Source organism: Lepisosteus oculatus, chromosome 8 (genome assembly GCF_040954835.1).
Source record: "Lepisosteus oculatus isolate fLepOcu1 chromosome 8, fLepOcu1.hap2, whole genome shotgun sequence".
In the NCBI taxonomy this organism is placed as follows: domain Eukaryota; kingdom Metazoa; phylum Chordata; class Actinopteri; order Semionotiformes; family Lepisosteidae; genus Lepisosteus; species Lepisosteus oculatus.
Window position 1 is genome coordinate 20,486,498 of NC_090703.1, and position 16,529 is coordinate 20,503,026.

At 45.2% G+C, this 16,529-nt stretch overlaps 1 protein-coding gene across 4 annotated transcripts in view; it reads right to left on the bottom strand.

Moving 5' to 3' along the window:
- Positions 1–683: 683 nt before the first annotated feature.
- Positions 684–16,529, bottom strand: part of LOC102685194 (papilin) — a 43,730-nt gene continuing 27,884 nt past the window's right edge. For 3 of the 4 annotated variants that reach the window (XM_015350948.2, XM_015350950.2, XM_015350947.2), the window contains 16 exons: positions 15,943–16,147; positions 15,058–15,234; positions 14,449–14,599; positions 14,275–14,361; positions 12,770–12,971; positions 12,154–12,223; positions 11,541–11,673; positions 9,491–10,340; positions 8,878–9,018; positions 7,002–7,129; positions 6,330–6,411; positions 5,842–5,976; positions 4,871–4,998; positions 4,367–4,475; positions 3,084–3,259; positions 684–2,471 (listed from right to left, as the gene is read on the bottom strand). In XM_015350948.2, coding sequence (XP_015206434.2) covers positions 2,302–2,471; positions 3,084–3,259; positions 4,367–4,475; positions 4,871–4,998; positions 5,842–5,976; positions 6,330–6,411; positions 7,002–7,129; positions 8,878–9,018; positions 9,491–10,340; positions 11,541–11,673; positions 12,154–12,223; positions 12,770–12,971; positions 14,275–14,361; positions 14,449–14,599; positions 15,058–15,234; positions 15,943–16,147 — 2,944 coding nt within the window. In that variant the 3' untranslated portion in view covers positions 684–2,301. The remainder of the gene's footprint in view (positions 2,472–3,083; positions 3,260–4,366; positions 4,476–4,870; positions 4,999–5,841; positions 5,977–6,329; positions 6,412–7,001; positions 7,130–8,877; positions 9,019–9,490; positions 10,341–11,540; positions 11,674–12,153; positions 12,224–12,769; positions 12,972–14,274; positions 14,362–14,448; positions 14,600–15,057; positions 15,235–15,942; positions 16,148–16,529) is intronic. The other variant, XM_015350949.2, reaches the window with a different exon arrangement.

Sequence of the window (16,529 nt, forward strand, 5' to 3'; positions counted from 1 at the left end):
GATACACACATAAAAGGAAATGAGACCATACACAACACACTGTATGGGAATCGGTATGGGATGGGAAACAGTGGTTTACAGGTATCGTAGGGTGTGTAACAGCAATTTGTTCTGGATCTGGATGTCCAATCTCCTGTGTATTTATATGCTTTGCATGCAGCTTACAAGTGAATTGACATGCTATTTTTCCATCACAAACCTGTTTGAAGTTTTATGACCTTTTATTTGCATTATATTAGGAAAACGTTAACCAACTACAGTTACCAAACTTTTACAAGCAATGAGAGCAATTAAGCAGTAGAGTAGCAGAATTGATTTATTTAACAACCTTTTGTTCAAGCCGAGTTACTCTAGCTTTGTTTTCTGGCAGCAGGGTTATGAATTTATAGAAACAAATTCAATAGGGTGTCCTTTTCAGACATTTATTCGGTCTGCTGGTCAAGCCCCAGTCTTCGAGGGCAAGGCCTAGCTTGTGCTGCAGGGTGGCCCTCACAGGGGGAGCTAATCTGGGCTTCACCAGTGAGTGGATCCACCTTCTTTCCATGACTGGGGTAGACATCACTGTTTTTACCCTCATGAAATAGTCTCAGTGCTGCTTTAAAGTTTTGAGATAATGAGTATTGACAAACAAATGAGAACTCAAAGCTGCTGCAGTCTGCATTGCAATTAAAGTGACCAACTGATTAAAAAAAGTTTTAAAAAATTTATTTAGACCATGTAATGCAGACAGAAGACAAGCTTAACAAATACACACACCATTTACAGTACCTGGAAAGAATCAAGTCTTTCTGTTGCTTAAATCTTTAAAACAACAGAAAACACATCTGCTAAGAGACTGATAACGTTTAAAAAATGTTTACTTTTTTTAGAAAATACCACAAATACTGCATTATATACAAAATAACCTTTTTTCCAAATATTAAATTACCTGGGCTTATATTCTGCTGTCATCCTATAATGGCTGACTACTTTGATTTATATTTAAAAGCCAAGATTGAAGTATGTTTTGTACTAATAATAGTTGGTTTCCTCCAGCAAATTTTACTTAATCTCTACCACACTGAGGCTTGAGGAATATTTTGTTTCATCTTATTATCCATTGAATTAAAAATCATTTTCTTCTTCCTGCTGTACTACGTTGTTAAATGACAAGCGTGTAATTTTACACAGCATGGAAGAGTGTTGAAAAAGTGTTAAAACTGGTGTTCTGAAAAGGAAATATTTTATAATTTTATAATATTTTTAATTTCAATGACATGTTGTACCACTTAATTATTTTCAGTATGATTGTTCTTAAAGTACCCTACAATCATTAAATCGCCTATTCTGAAACTCCAGTGGAAGGAGTAATACAGTAGTTCAGATGTTACAGGAGTTACAAAAAGGCGCTTGCCTGTTTACCATCCTTAAATGCATGCAGCACATAGTCCAGAGGCTACAGATGTGCACAAGCTCCCTAGACAAGAATCTCTTCTGATTCCACCTATTCCATTAATCAGCACAAGAAATATGTTTGATCTGTGTTTTGCAGCCCTGAGCAAGTTGTTGGCACACAGCCGTGTGCGATGCCCAGGTCTGCCCAGGAGACAAATGTGAAGTGTGAGGCAGCTGGTGTAAATTAAGCACACCACTGCTCGTGTCTAGGAGGGGCGCTAGAGTGGATGACTATGGAAATGTGAGCCAGAAAACAGTTTAGCAGTTAGGCCTCCCTCCCCTCTCTACTTACATCTCAGCTTCCTCATGTTTCCAGGCTCTGTCACTGTTGTAAAACTAGGCTCTGAAGGGCAACTAACTACTAAGTGATTCAGAAAAGCAGAATCTCTACTGAACAGCTTCAGTGCTGTTCTTACTGCTGGCTCGACATGGCTTTACTGGACCATACGGGTGGGAGCAGAAATGAAATCAAGAGTACTGGTCTCAGGATTGGAACATTTTATGATTAGAATTTCATTATGTGTAATGTAAATATGTTTATGTAGTTTTTGAAGATCAAGCTATGGCAGGTTCTTACTGGCTTGTAATTAAAACATATTTTCCCCATGCTGAAAATCACACCCCAACAGTACATGAAACAAGGCAATGTGCAAAGGGCTACCTAATTGTTAACAACATTGTCAAAGATTTATTGTTTACCTCTGAGGGAGTGGTTAGAGACAGCAGAAGCATGAGTCTTTGGGCACACCCTCAGCACAAGGCACCGGCCACAGCCAGCCTCTTGTGTGCAGACGCCCAGGCTGATGTCTCTGCAGAAGCTGCTGGTGCCACTGCTTCTCCTGGGTGAGCCCTGTGCTCCTGCAGCCTCTATCCCTGCTCAGCATGTCTCCCTGCTGGCTGGCTGTGGCTGGAGCAGCTGGCGCAGCAGAAGCTGGAGTAGTACTCGCTGGAGCAGAGCTTGGCGTACACAATAAGGTCACAGTTGGCCAGATCTGGCTGATCGATGCACTCCGCTGTGTTAGGCCTGGAGGGCAGCGCTGGGAGGAAAAGAACAATCCTTTCACTGTCTGGCCTTTTGGGCTAAGTGCATGAGACTAAGAATGACTCTTTGTGAAAAGAAAAGCTTCTGCTTGCAGGAGCCATTGAGCATTGCACAATAAAGGGACTGTTGCTTCCACTGTAGATTAATCACATCATCCCACTCATATCTCTGCCATGGCTGTACAGTTAACTCACCAAGCCCATTCCATTCATGCGGCAGAGTTGCCTGCTTCAAAACAGGCAAGTGGAATGATTCTTTCAGATTCAGATTCAAAGTTGTGAGGCTTAAGCCTATTTATTATCAATGTACTTACCTGTACCAGCTCCTGAAAGAAGCATAGTCCAGAAATGTCTGATAACTTCTTCTTTTCAATGCATTAAACCCATCATTTCTAGAAACTCACTGCCAAGTTGTAATAAAAAAAAGGGGGAATACTTGTAATAAAATCTTGGAAACGGATGCTATTCAAAACCCTTAAAGGGCCTCTGATTTCCGCACAATTCTAACTAGAACTAAAACACCAGTAACCGAGTCTTTTCAGAGGCTCTGACTCAAGTCTCCAGGAGGAGGAGCAGCCTGCCCAAGCATGAGAGGCAGTGCATATTACCTAGTTCTGTGCCCTTAGCGACTTTGACCTCAGCCGTGGCGCTGACGGAGTAGGTGCCAGTGTAGGCATTGCAGGTGTAGGAGCCTTCATCGCTGGGCTGCACGTTATTGAGGATAAGGCTGCCGTCTGCCGACAGCAGCACGTGACGGCCATCGGGTCGGACCGGGACGCCGTTCCTGAAGGAGAGAGGCAGGGCATCAAGCAGGGGTGACAACAACGCAAACCCAGGCCAGACTGAAGGCACTGTTTCTTCCTGGTAGTCACTGGCTTCAGGGGTGCAAACGGACTGTAAGGTAATATCTGAGCCCGCAACAGTGACTAGGTCAAACTGAGAGAGAATAGCTATTCACACATCTGCTTGTCTGTGTCCTGCAAGCGGAAGGTAAAAACAGTTTTGAAGCGCATTTACTAAATCCATAAGGATTCTACTGTTCATCTAAGCCATCCACCCTAATCCACAGCTGAGGACCAAACCTGTTATATGCTCATATTCATGTCATTCATGATTTAAGATGTAAATCCTCTTGCGCCACCTCATTCTGATCTACTTTTTACACTGCAAGGAGGATCTGTCGAGCCTGATGATTGGCAGTGCCAATGAAAATAGAATGGGTAAATCCAAGCACAAAGCAATTTATGCCATTTCTGCCAGCAGCCATACTGTATCACCCTGCAATTCACAACTGGCAGCCCACTGAAGCTCAGCAGGTGTGGGCCTGGTCAGTACCTGGATGGGAGACTTCCTGGGAAAAACTAAGGTTGCTGCTGGAAGAGGTGGTAGTGGGGCCAGCAGGGGGCGCTCACCCAGCAGTCTGTGTGGGTCCGAATGCCCCAGTATACTGACGGGTACTCTATAGAAAAAGGCGCCATCCTTCGATTGAGACGTAACTCTCAGGTCCTCACTCTCTACGGTCATTAAAATCCCAGGGTGTTTCTTGAAAAGAGTAGGGGTATAACCCCGGCGTCTTGGCCAAATTACCCACTGGTCCTTACCAATCATGGCCTCCTAATAATCCCCATCTATGAATTGGCTTCATCGCTCTTTTCCGCCCTAATGATAGCTTCTGTGTGGCTAGTGTTCTGGTGCACTATGGCTGCCATCGCATCATCCAGGTGGGGGTGCACCTTGGTGAAAGGGAGTCCCCATTACGTGTAGGGTGCTTTGAGTGGAGTGTCCAGAAAAGAGCTATATAAGTGAAATATATTATTATTTTTTATTATTAATAATAATAATTATTAATGCATGGTGGTGTCTCCCCCTAGCGGCGTCCTACTGCCCTCACCTGGACCAGCCCACGTTGACGTCGCTGCCAGACACCACGCAGGGCAGCTGGGTGCTGCTGCCCTGGGACACCTGCACGTTGTTGGGGGCAGTGGTGATCCGCAGGTCTCCTGCAGAGCGTCACGAACATTCCCGTTACCCTCACAGTCTGAATCACTTTCAAAATTAAAATAGCTTGCAAAAACAGGTAGAAGCTACTTTCTCAAAGTCCTAATTTTCTCCAAGTAAACATTTTCATCAAAGTAACTGATAATTATGCGACTTTCCAATTACTTTACCTATGCCTTAGCCATCCCGCTATTCAAATTATGCAATATTATTCAATTTACATTTGTATTTAATTCCAATTGTTTGGAAGAATTCCAATTCAGTTTCCATTTAAATGCTTTTAATTTTCATACCATATGTCTTCACATGGTTTTTCGATTTTGTGTCAATGACCTTGTTACAGAATTCAGTATTTTCATGAGTAAGGAATGGGGAGCTGTGTTGAAGAGTTCCTCACCCAGCACGCGGAGCTGTAGCTGGCGGTGGACCCTCTGCTGGCCGTTGGAGGCAGTGCAGGTGTAAAAACCAGAATCCTCCGAGCTCAGACGACTGATCACCAGGGAACCATCGGACTGCTGCGTGTGCCTGTGCAAGAACACACAATCTGCCAGTTGGAATACAACACACAGCAGCGGCTGAGCTGCTCAGAGTAAGGCAGTACAGCCCAGGCTAACTTTAACAGTAATTAAAGCACGAAGGTTAAGAGTTAGTGAGTGTATGCTTTTAAGCATGGGATGAGATCTCAAGGATGGAGAACAGAGTTCTTTCTATTTAATTTCTATTCTCTTGGTCCAAAGACAGAATAAAACCAGGAAAACTGTAACTTAATATAGACAGACTGGCTCTTCAGTGGCAAGATTACAGATACCCTGAGCTGGTGTATACTGTAGTATAAGAATTTATTTATACAACAGACTGGCTGATTCCATAGCTTAGCAAGAATTTGTCACAGCACAGCCATTCACAATATATCGGACAGCATCCTCTCGCATTCCACCTGTACAGGCTGAAAGGATGTATCAGGCTCATAAGGGACTACAACGCATATGTCTTATCCATATCAGCATGCGTAGGAACAAGTAAAGGGAAGAAAAACACATTTCAGCTGTGGATCCGTCTTCTTCCACACAGCCAAAGAAGGCTCCACAGCTGAAACATTGTGTTTCTTTTCTTCTCTTTTCAGCAAGGAATAAACCTTCACTTGTTCCTTTGCAGCCTACGCTTGCTGCCCCAGCTACCTACTTGAACTACAGTGCATATGAATAAGAGTCTTTCTGTTGACAGGAGTCTTCAGTTGTATGTTATTAACAGGCAATGCATGGATGTTCTTTCCGGTATTAGATTCGATTAAAACGACCTTCCCACAGGAACACGCATGCCCAGTTCTGTCCTGCTGTGAACACGCCCAGGGATTAGGAGGTCACTTGCCTGGCGGAGGTGAGGGGGCGGTCGTTCCTCCTCCACTCCACCGAGACCGAGGTGGGGCTGACCCTGCAGGGCAGCCTGACCGTCTGTCCTGGGCGGCCCTCCACCGACGAAGGCCCGGACTTGTCGATGCTCAGCCTGGGGGAGACAGAGAGGAAAGCTCACATCTCCCTGCGAGAATGACCCCCAGCCTCACAAATCACACTCAAGGATGCAGCCAACAAGGACATTTCCATTTCCAAACTGCTCAGCTCGATATTGCTCCTTTTGGAAACACTTATTCACAAGATCGCCTTCACTTATCTTACAGCTCTACTTCTGGTCTCATTTGTTCTTTATGCATTCTTTAAAATGGAAAACAACCTAAAAATTTCAGTTATGATCAACTAACACTGCTGCCTCGAAATACTTTGGACAACATTATTATTGGGACAGCACTGGGGCAGATAAGGGGGGCTGTCCTCTGTAGTAGTGTGTGGGAGGGACAGTACCTGTGGACTCTAGATCCGGACACCTGGCCACTGCCCTGCTGGACCGAGGGGTTCTGGGATGCTGGAGCTGAGCGGGCATCTTCTGCAATCATTACGAAAGCAGCACTTTAACACACATTATTAAATTACGTCCACATATTACAGGTAGAGCATTGATAGATACTTAATTGATCCCGTGAGGGAAATTGCAGTGCAACAGCAGCTTAACACAGACAACACAGCCACAGTGTAACAAATGACACAATAATAATAATACAATACATACAATACAATTAGTACAGTGAGAAGTGCACTAAGAAGAGTTACTCACAGTCCAGAACACACAAAGAACAAAACAGAACAGAACAGTACACAAAAAAGTCGTATTGCACAATATGACTATAAATATAAATGTATTGCATGGGTCCCTGGCATATATTGGACAAAAACAGTTGTAAATGGGGAAAAAGAACAGATGTTTCAGTTTACTGTTCAGTCCAGAAACAGGTCACTGTCAATGTTGCTTCTGCCCAGATGCAAGATTGATGCGTTGTACAGTCTTATGGCAGAACGCAAGAATTGATGCACAGTATTGACACTGTTTGAAGCTAATCGGTGCCTTCGTATCTCAGTGTAAGTGAAGTTAAAAGTCTGTTGTAACATACCGTAAGTGTCTTCCAATCAGGTCCTTACCTGAGACAGAGAGGTAAATGTAGAGATGGTCTCTCTCTCGGTCACTGGATGCGACACACAACAACCAGCCAGTGTCCTGGGAACTAAGCGGGCCAACCAGCAGCGACCCATCCGCCTGCTGTCGGTGTCTGGTGCAGAGAACACAGCTCAAAGTCGGAGCCCCTTCGCTCTTCGCCAGCACTGAGAGTGGACTTTCATTCTTGGCCAACAAAGACAACATCCCAAGAGGCCCACCACTAGTACTACTGCTCATCCAATGTGCTGTACCATCTAACAACGCTATTCTTTGCTCTGGAGCCTTCATTTTTAAATTTGCTCTGCGTAGCTGTAGTAAATTTAAGTACAATTTCAATGATTGTTTGGTATGTGAATGCAAAGAGAAAAACAAGGGATTCATGACCACTTATTTGATTATTTTTTGGAATTTGTGAAGGCTGTAACATGTAGGTAATATAAAAGATTTCTTCACAGATTGCACCTTATTGGAACATAAAATACTTTCTTCCCTGCTCCTACCAGTCTACTGGTTTACCTCATTCTTTTCACTGGTACAGTTTAGAATGACTATAATGGTGGACTTTCCCTGCTGTAGACAACATACTGTTGTGAAGTTCAGCCCTCAGGTAAATTCACCAGCTAAATATTAATGTTACTAATATCCTTTTCTCTTTATCCACAGCAGGAATTGAACTCTTATGGAATTACTTGTCATAGCTTATCGTCTTATAAGTGAAACAATTATGACATCATCCTGATTTGGTATCATCCTAATTTGGACAAAATTATTGTTAGTTCTCTATCTGATAGCATGTATCAGCTCCAGCCAGAGAAAATAATGAAGACCACATCTAGAACAGCAAAGAGCCAGTTCTTTACTAATTTGCCAATATAAGACATACAATTTATAACTACGTTCATACTATATATACTATACCTTATGCTACAGTAATAACTGCAGTGAGACGGTATTACAAGTCATTCTAGTTTATTATGGTGGTATTAACATACCATCATAAATACTGCAGTTCACACTATAGTGTTGCTCTAGGTAGTAGACTGAGGGTTTTAAAAGCATCAGTAAACAAAAACAAAATAGTATTGCACTTAATGGGAAAAACTATTTTAATTAATATTTTTACAATCCTTTTAAATACCTGCATATTAAATTGAAGGTTCAGAATTGTTATGCTTTTGCTTCATTTTTAATCTACCAACATTATTTGTGTGCTGTATCAAATGTTTACAAATCCCAGCAAAGATTATAGAAAATAATCAGAACACCCAAATATACAAATCAATGTAACTTTTTATGAATTAGGTGGATTAATGTAAACATGAAAAATTATACAATCCTTTAAATTCCTGTTACTGATAAAACTGTGCAAGCTGCAGAAAAAATAAAACTGGAATTGTACACATTACCAACTAACAAAATCAATAGCACTTATGAAATGTGTCCCATGAGATAAGTAAGGCTGACCATAGGGACCATATAGTACTAAACCCTTCTTAATGTCTGGAAATCACAGCTTTTGTTAACCATATCGACTACAAATTCAGAATTTGTTTGATGTTTCTGTATATTTTATGTAAAGTGTAAACCTTTGATAATGAAGTAACTCAGCTTTGCTTGTGGTACAACCGTATGTTTCTTAGTTATAGGTTTAACCATATAGTTATAGCATAGTTATAGTTTCTTAGGTTCTTTCAGATTCTGAGCAATATTTATGGATACATCAAACAACTTTTGAAAAAACAGACAATATGATCTGCATATTCAGAATTTACTTCATTAATCATGAAGAATTACTTCACTAATAAAGGATGTTATGTCTGGGACACAGACAGATACCTATCATGCTCTAGGATTCCTCACCTGGGGGTGCTGATGGGTTGGCTGTCCTTTCTCCACTCCACAGTGACACCGGAGGAGTGGGGGGTCACCTTGCAGGGCAGCCTCACAGTTTGTCCCATCTGACCCTCCACCGACGAGGGGCCAGACTTGTCAATACTCAGCCTGGGGAGAGAGATACACTTTCGTCTGCCAGTGGGAACGACACCCGGAGTCGCCCGTCTTCCAAGAGCAGAACCCAACAGCATCTCACACCAGAAGGAATATGACTCGAGGAGGAGGAGGAAGTCACGCGTGGACATTAACAGTGTTCTGACCTGGTTTTTCTGTGAGTAATTATTTATTGCTAAGTGAACAGCCAGTTGCCATACAGCATGTCTTACACTAGCACCATAGCTACCTGGCCCAAACTTAAAGAGAATCCAAAGCTTACTCTTCACATAATTTCCATATGTGTTGTTTAAAGATGCTACGTGGGGGAATTATAAGGAATTAAACCATACCACACAGAAGGAAATAAACCCAATGTGTCTTGGTAGATAACTGTTAAATTCTACGTATGTCTTATTTACGCTATTGAAAGGCACTGGCTCCAGGATTCACTAGGGAAACTCTCTGTGGCCAGCGGGCCCCTTACCTCTGTAGAGTTCTGCTGTCAACTAGGCCCACTGGGAGCTGGAAAGCTGGCCTTGCCGGGCGCGGAGGCCCATCGCCGCCATCCGAGCCGCCCCCTCGCTCCTCCTCGGGGTGCCCTGGCGCCGTACTGGTGTTGCCCTCCTCGGGGAGCCGGGCTGGTCCTTTCGCAGGCTGGGGGCCAGGTGGTTTTGGCGGCAGGGGCATGCGGTTCGAGGCCGGGTGTTTCTCAGGTCCCCTTCCTTGATCCTGCAGCGTCCAGCTGGAGCTGCTGTCTTGTCTGGCCGAGATGGAGGCCTGCTGAGTGGAGACGCTGTGAATTTTGCTGTGCTGCCCCTCCACAAATTCGGCACGGGGCTGCGACTGTACCTGCCCGTCGGGCAGGCCTCTGTCGATGGTGCTGGCCACGGGCCTAATAAAGGAGCTCATACTCAGTCTGCTGTGCCCTAGGCCTCGGTGAGGGTCCATATTTTTCTCAGAGCCCCGATGCACAGTGAACACTCTCCGCACTGAAGTGTCTGTTGCAGTCAGTGTCCCACGGTCCTCCCGCTGAACGGATCCTTGCAGCCGGACCCCTCCTTGAGCCCTGCTGTTCTCCAGTGATACGGCAGGACCTCTCTCAGCCAGGGTGGTCAATCTGAAATGGTGGCGATCTCCGTACGCCCTGCTCTGTGTGGCCAGGCCCCGGCACTCCCGCAGACACTCCTCCTCTGTGGCAAAGTTATTGCGGTTGCCTTGGCAACCTCCATACCAGAAACGGCCACAGCCCCCGGAGGAGGGGTCATAGAACCAGCGGGCAGTCCAGTCTGAGCAGGGCCCGTTTGTGTTGGGCAGCATGCAGGCCAGAGGGTGAGCTGTGGTGACACAGAGGGGTCAAACAACAGCAGTTCACAAGCGACTGTCCAGCTTAGAAAAACCCAAAACCCATCTGGCCCACCTAGCCCATTTGGTACTGAGCTCACTGCCGATTTTACCTTGTCTCTGCCTTTGAGAACTTTTAAATACTTATATCAGGTTTCCTTGTAACCTTGTCTGTTTTATACTGAAAAAGGTTCAGTTCCTTTAGCCTGTCAGTGTAGGACACTCCCTTAAGCCTTGGAATGTATCTGGTTGCTCTTCTCTTGACTGTTTCAGGGCAGCAATACTATAATATTTAATATGATATTATATTGTACACAGTATTCTAAATTAGGTCGTACTAGGACATTATACTTTTTTAACATAACATCCCTCGACTTTACCCCCATTGTCTAGAGAATATAAATGATGCAAAATGACGTCTCAACATAAACCTTTTTCATAAGCAGCCTCTTCTAGCACACCTCTCCTGTTTTTTTTACAGTTTATGTTTTGCTACCTTCATCCAAAACCCTTCACTTGGCTACATTAAAAGTCACCTGCAAGGTATTTGCCCCATCTTCCATTTTATAGAAATCTCTTTGAAACACATTTTCAGTTTCTGCAGTATTTGCTAAATCTCTATTTTGGGATCATCTACAGACTTGACTGCTTAAGAGTCGATTATCAAATTTTACAATTAAAAAGCATATTGTCCGGAAAAAAAGCTTCTGAAAATCCTATGTGGTGGTCTCTGGTAAGCAGGTAATGACAGTCATCACTTGATTTAGGGCCCATCAGCCATATGAATTTCGGAATTGTTTAAGATGAATGAATTATTAACTGTATCCATCCATCTTCTAACCGCTTTGTCTAGTACAGGGTTGTCAAGAACCTATCCCAGAGAGCCACAGGCGCAAGGTAGGGCACATGTAGACACAGACACGCACACACTCACATCAGCTCCAATTTTCCCAGAAGCCATTTAACTAACTAGTAAGACTCTGGACTGTGGGAGGAAACCAAAGCACCAGGATGAAACCCATGTGAACACGGGGAGAACATACAAACTCCACACAGATAATAACCCAGCAGTTGAACCCAGGGTTAGCCCAATGCTAACCACTGCACCACCATGTCCCCCTTAACCACTGTAATACAATACAAATACTGTTGGACCATTAAGGGCATCAGAGTGAGTCTGCCAGTGCACTCACAGTGATTGGGCTGGCCGGGACAGCCCTCCCCATTGGGGCCTGCTGCTAGGGTCAGCCCATCATAGCAGCACCCATAGTTAGCAGAGCGGCAGGCCTCACTGGGCTCCCTCCTGGGAGCGGCAGGATGGTGCTGCTGGCGAGAGAGAGGAGAGACAAAGAGCTCACGTTCAGCTACGAGAGCACAGCCAGCACTACGGTCACACAGAGCTCCAGTGTACTAAAGACAGCCTAATCAATTATTGCAATTGGCTACTGCTGTGCCAAAGGAAAATTACACAATTATTCACGATTTAATCTAAAGATTGTGTACGTTGAGGTGTACGTATTTTAGAGTTCTTCAGATGAGAGGAGAAACTACTGCACCTGGAAGAGAGTGAAAGGAATGGCGTTTCCAGCAGGGAAACGAGTAAGCAAGACAACAGACATTGTCTGAAACATCATCTCAAACATAAAAAGTGGTTAGCTGGAAACAATATTTGACTGTCAGTTTGGCGAAAGGTACTTGACAGACTTGTCTCACAGCTGTGGAGATATATTCCACTGGCCATCATTTACACTGTTCCTGTAGCAGCCACCTGCAAACACCTAAATGTGTGTGGTGTGTAGCCCTTACCGTGTTGGTCTGACACCCAGCCCCGTCTGGACCCTGGGCAGCTGTCACCCCATCTGGACAGCAGCCGTACCTGCAGAGCAGAGCACAGACACACACATTCTCAGCCCTGTCCAACACAGGCCCCCCAACTCTTACTTCAGTTCAGGCAAGCAAGCACTAATAGGAAAATAATTCTCAAAACAGGTGTGATGGAAAACTTATTTAAGCCCTCTAATTAGAAATATAATAGTGGAAAATGGAATGTTAAAATCTGGATATATTGACATTTCAAAACAAACGATTTTATCAGTTTCACAATATGCGAGTTCATGAATGTTGCGTATTTCAGAGAACATCACTGCTAATTTCTCTTCACTCGATTCCCTACATTCACTAAAATATTTGCTCCCCTGCAAGACAACAGTCTCATCCTTTCTGGTAAAATACATTGTTCTTTTCCCCATCCTCAATACAAGGAGAGTCCAAATCCTTGATAATCTACATTTCCATCACATTGCCGTATTGGGATATAAAACACTTAGAAACTATTCAGTAATGATACATCATGATCGCTATTGCTTTATGATTTGTGTCCAGTATTGAAATCATTGGGAAGCCGTCAGTGTAATGGGGTTACCTGGTTTCGGCACAGCTGTGTATGGGGCAGCCACTGCCCAGGGGTCCACTGGCAGGAGTTCGTCCATCTGGACAGCAGCCATACTGGGACTCAGAGCAGCTCTGAGGCTGGGACACCCAGCGGTCGTACAGGGTGTCGCTCCGCCTGTTATCCGGCCAGGGGTTGTCTCCCCTGGCTTCCCTGTACTCATCTCTCCTGTAAACTGAGCCGAGCACAGTCAGTCCTCCTCGTCACAACAACAGGTAACCCGGAGGCAGAGATACAGAAAAAGCATTCGCCGACAAAATTTTAAGACTGTGAAAAATGTCTGCTCGCACAAAGAGCATAACAGTTGAGACGAGGCATTCCAGTTACTAAGCAGCTCAAACATCTAAGCATCCTGTCAGAAGTGTGCGTCAATATCTTGCAACCCATATCTTTAATGAATAACACCTTTTAAATTATTACTAATTTTAACTGCATAGAAGCACTTACTGTACCTCCTCTCGGAAACAACAAATTAAGCAAGTTCTACAAAGACAAATACAGTGCAGTTAATTTAATTTTGCTTTTCTTTTCAGACTTCACAAATGATGTCCAGATGTTTTGTAGGGCAAAGATAAAATAAATGCAGGCTGTAAAAATGTACCTTCATCTCACTAATTGACCATTAATCCTCTGCACATCACACTCTCAGTTGTGGAGCCTTCAGCCAAAATGTTACATCCCTTTTTTTCCCTTTCAGCATTGAAAAAACCTTTACCTGTTCCTTTGCCAGCATAATGCCAGCCTGTTAACCAGCATAATTTAAAAAAATATAAATTTTTGTAATACTTCTTTAAATGTATGCCTTTCCATGTTCAAAACCAACTAATTTCAGTCAAGTTTCTGCGTCTGCTGTGTCAATGTTTCACAGCAATGGAATGACAGACCAGGCGGGAGCGTCTGAGTAAGGCTCTGCAGCAACAGTGAGGCGCACAGCGTGAGCTTTCCTGCCTGCCATACAGATGTAGCCTCTGAGCCTCATAAAACCAGCGGATTTCTAAGTCAGATGACCCAGTCAGCCCTCCAACGCTACAGCAAACCTGCAGTGCGAAGTTAAATAACCTCAGAGCAACCAAAAAAACCTCTTCAATAACACTTTTAATTATAACGTGGCAACCACGTGGATGAAGACTTGTTAAACACGTCAGCTTGTGAAGGGTTACTTATGTGCTCTGGCTCTTTCCCTGCCAGCTCTTGGTCCCATAAATGTACTTTTAAAACAGGAAGTATACCAGACAGACATTCTGTATAGTCATGCTAATAATGACCAACTATACCAGGGGAAAATAAATGACAGTAGGGCAGCTACAACATTGAAAGTAGTACAGCAGTGACTTACTGTTTCACTTCTCCAACCTCACTGATAGAGACAGTAGATGAAGTTAAACAATGTACTTATTTCATTCCCTGCCCCTAGGTTTAATGTTATATAACCTAATACCTAGCCAGCACCACTCTAGTAACTAGGGCGGCACACTAACCTGTGGGGGGCTCTTCAGAGATGTATGGCACCAGAATGCCAAGGCGTGTGTTGTCATAGCCCCTCGGGTCGGGCATGCTGGGCACCGCTGCACACAAGCACACAGTTCATGTTAAGACAGATGTACCGCTATACTGTATCAACAGAGCTGCAGTCCAGGGGGCAGCAGACTCACACTGCGGGAGGAAGCAGGCCTGGGTGTTGCACTGCTCCGTAGTGGAAGGCTTGTGGTCGGCCGCACACAGCTCCCCGTTGTAGAAGTTGCGGTCCCGGTCGGCGCAGATCACCTGGCGCTCTCGCAGGCCCACATCACAGCTCTTCGAGCACTGCAGGGACAAGACAGCGCCCCAGACCTTCCCTCAGCAAACAGACACAAACCACTGGCGCACCATTTCATACCTGGTGCTACTACACACATCCTACCAAACAGGAGGCAATTTTTGTTCATATTACACATTCAACATGTAGAAGATGAATTTCTATTGTTTTAGTGGTACTACTAGGTGTTATATATGAACTGTATTATGCAGCTATATCTGAGCGCTAGCCAGGAGACACGTTGGCATTATCACATCTGTTGAGCTAACTTGTGAAACATAACAACCAGACTTCTTTTTTCACTTCACTCTTCAATATTTCTTCATTAAGAGCTGTGTCTACTGGCTCCAGTCACACCTATGAGCACTGAACTGAGAGAAGCCTGGAGATCCCTTCAGTGAACAGTGGGATCCTCCCTGGATCTCCTGAAACGGCTGTCAGTGAGGTCCCTCCTGAGAGGTCTTACCAGCCCCCAGTCCCCAATGTGCCATCTGATCTCCCGGGGGCAGCCTTGTCTCTGGCACGTCCGCACTGTCTCCGGTTTGGGCAGCGAACTGCAGGCGTAGTCTGGGAGCCGGACGCCCGCGGTCCCCATGCACACCACCGGGCGCGTCTGCTCCCCCTCTCCACAGCTCACGGAGCACTGCATTAAAAGGGCTGCATCACACACTGCAACCTCTCTGCACACTCGGCTGAAATCCTACTTACCAGACTAGTACAATACTATATATACTACTACAGCCTGAATATGGTACAACCTTGTCATTCACTAGTCATTATAGATATTCTGCTTTAACAGGGACTGAGATGAACCCAGTTAGCAGTTTGTACTTTTCCCCCTCTTATTATTTCTGTTATAAAAATACCATATAAGGATAATAGAGTCTAAAAAGTATAAAGACTGTGAAGACTAGAGTAGTAATTATTGTTAATATTATTATTATTATTATTACAGTGTTTCCAGCGTGAAATGGGCACTCATCTCTCCAGTTTGACCCAGTATTCTCTAGCATGGGAACATCACATTATTCTTCTGACATGACAATGATTAAATTTACATCACTAGAATGAAAATGGAGAAAAGAGGTCCTTGTGCTACATCTGTCCTTGGGAAACTCTGTCAGTGTGACGGGTGTGACTGTGAGGCTGTCATTAGACATCGCTCTCCTGGACTCCCAACAGCATGGATAGAGGCTGGTCGTTCGGCAGTGCGGACCTGTCTACTGAGTTTGCGGTGGGTGTGCTGGGCTATCCGGGGCACCAGAAGGACTTTGGATCACATCCCACGTCGGAGCGCACATGTCGCTTCTGCACAGCTGCCCCACGTCCCGGTCATGGACGACCCTCTCACCTGGGACCAGCTGCGGGCGCTCCAGGAGGCGCACTGGCGCAGGCTGCAGGCCTGCTGGGAGCTGGGCCGGGAGGAGAAGGCGGCACACTGGGCGTCCTCCACCACGCGGGAGCCGGAGCCGTCGTGGATCAGGCAGGATACGCTGCGGCTCTGCGTGCCTCCGTCGCAGGTGGCGGAGCAGGCGCTCCACTCCCCTGTCTTCCAGCTGGCGGGGGAACAGCGGCGGACACTCAGAGCTGGCCCAGACTGGCTGACCGCCCCCACCTGCAGCCCCTTCACCCCCGCTGCCAAGCAACCCTCGCCCAGACAAGTGCCGCTCAGGGGTGCTGGGCTTTCTCTGTCCTCCTCTGGCCACGGACCGCAGCCCAGGTCACTCGGCCCCTCAGCCTCCAACACCCTGTCCGTCAGGCTCACAGCTGCACTCTCAATGAGGCTCTGGGCACTTCTCACACTCTCAAAGACAACGTCATCACACAACTGACCCCTCATTTGTAAAGACAGCCTTTGGTCACTGAACTGTGAAGTTATATCAAAGAGCAGCAAGTCTGCGTGTTTTAGAAAAAGGAAAAAAAAAGCTTTTCTGTTTC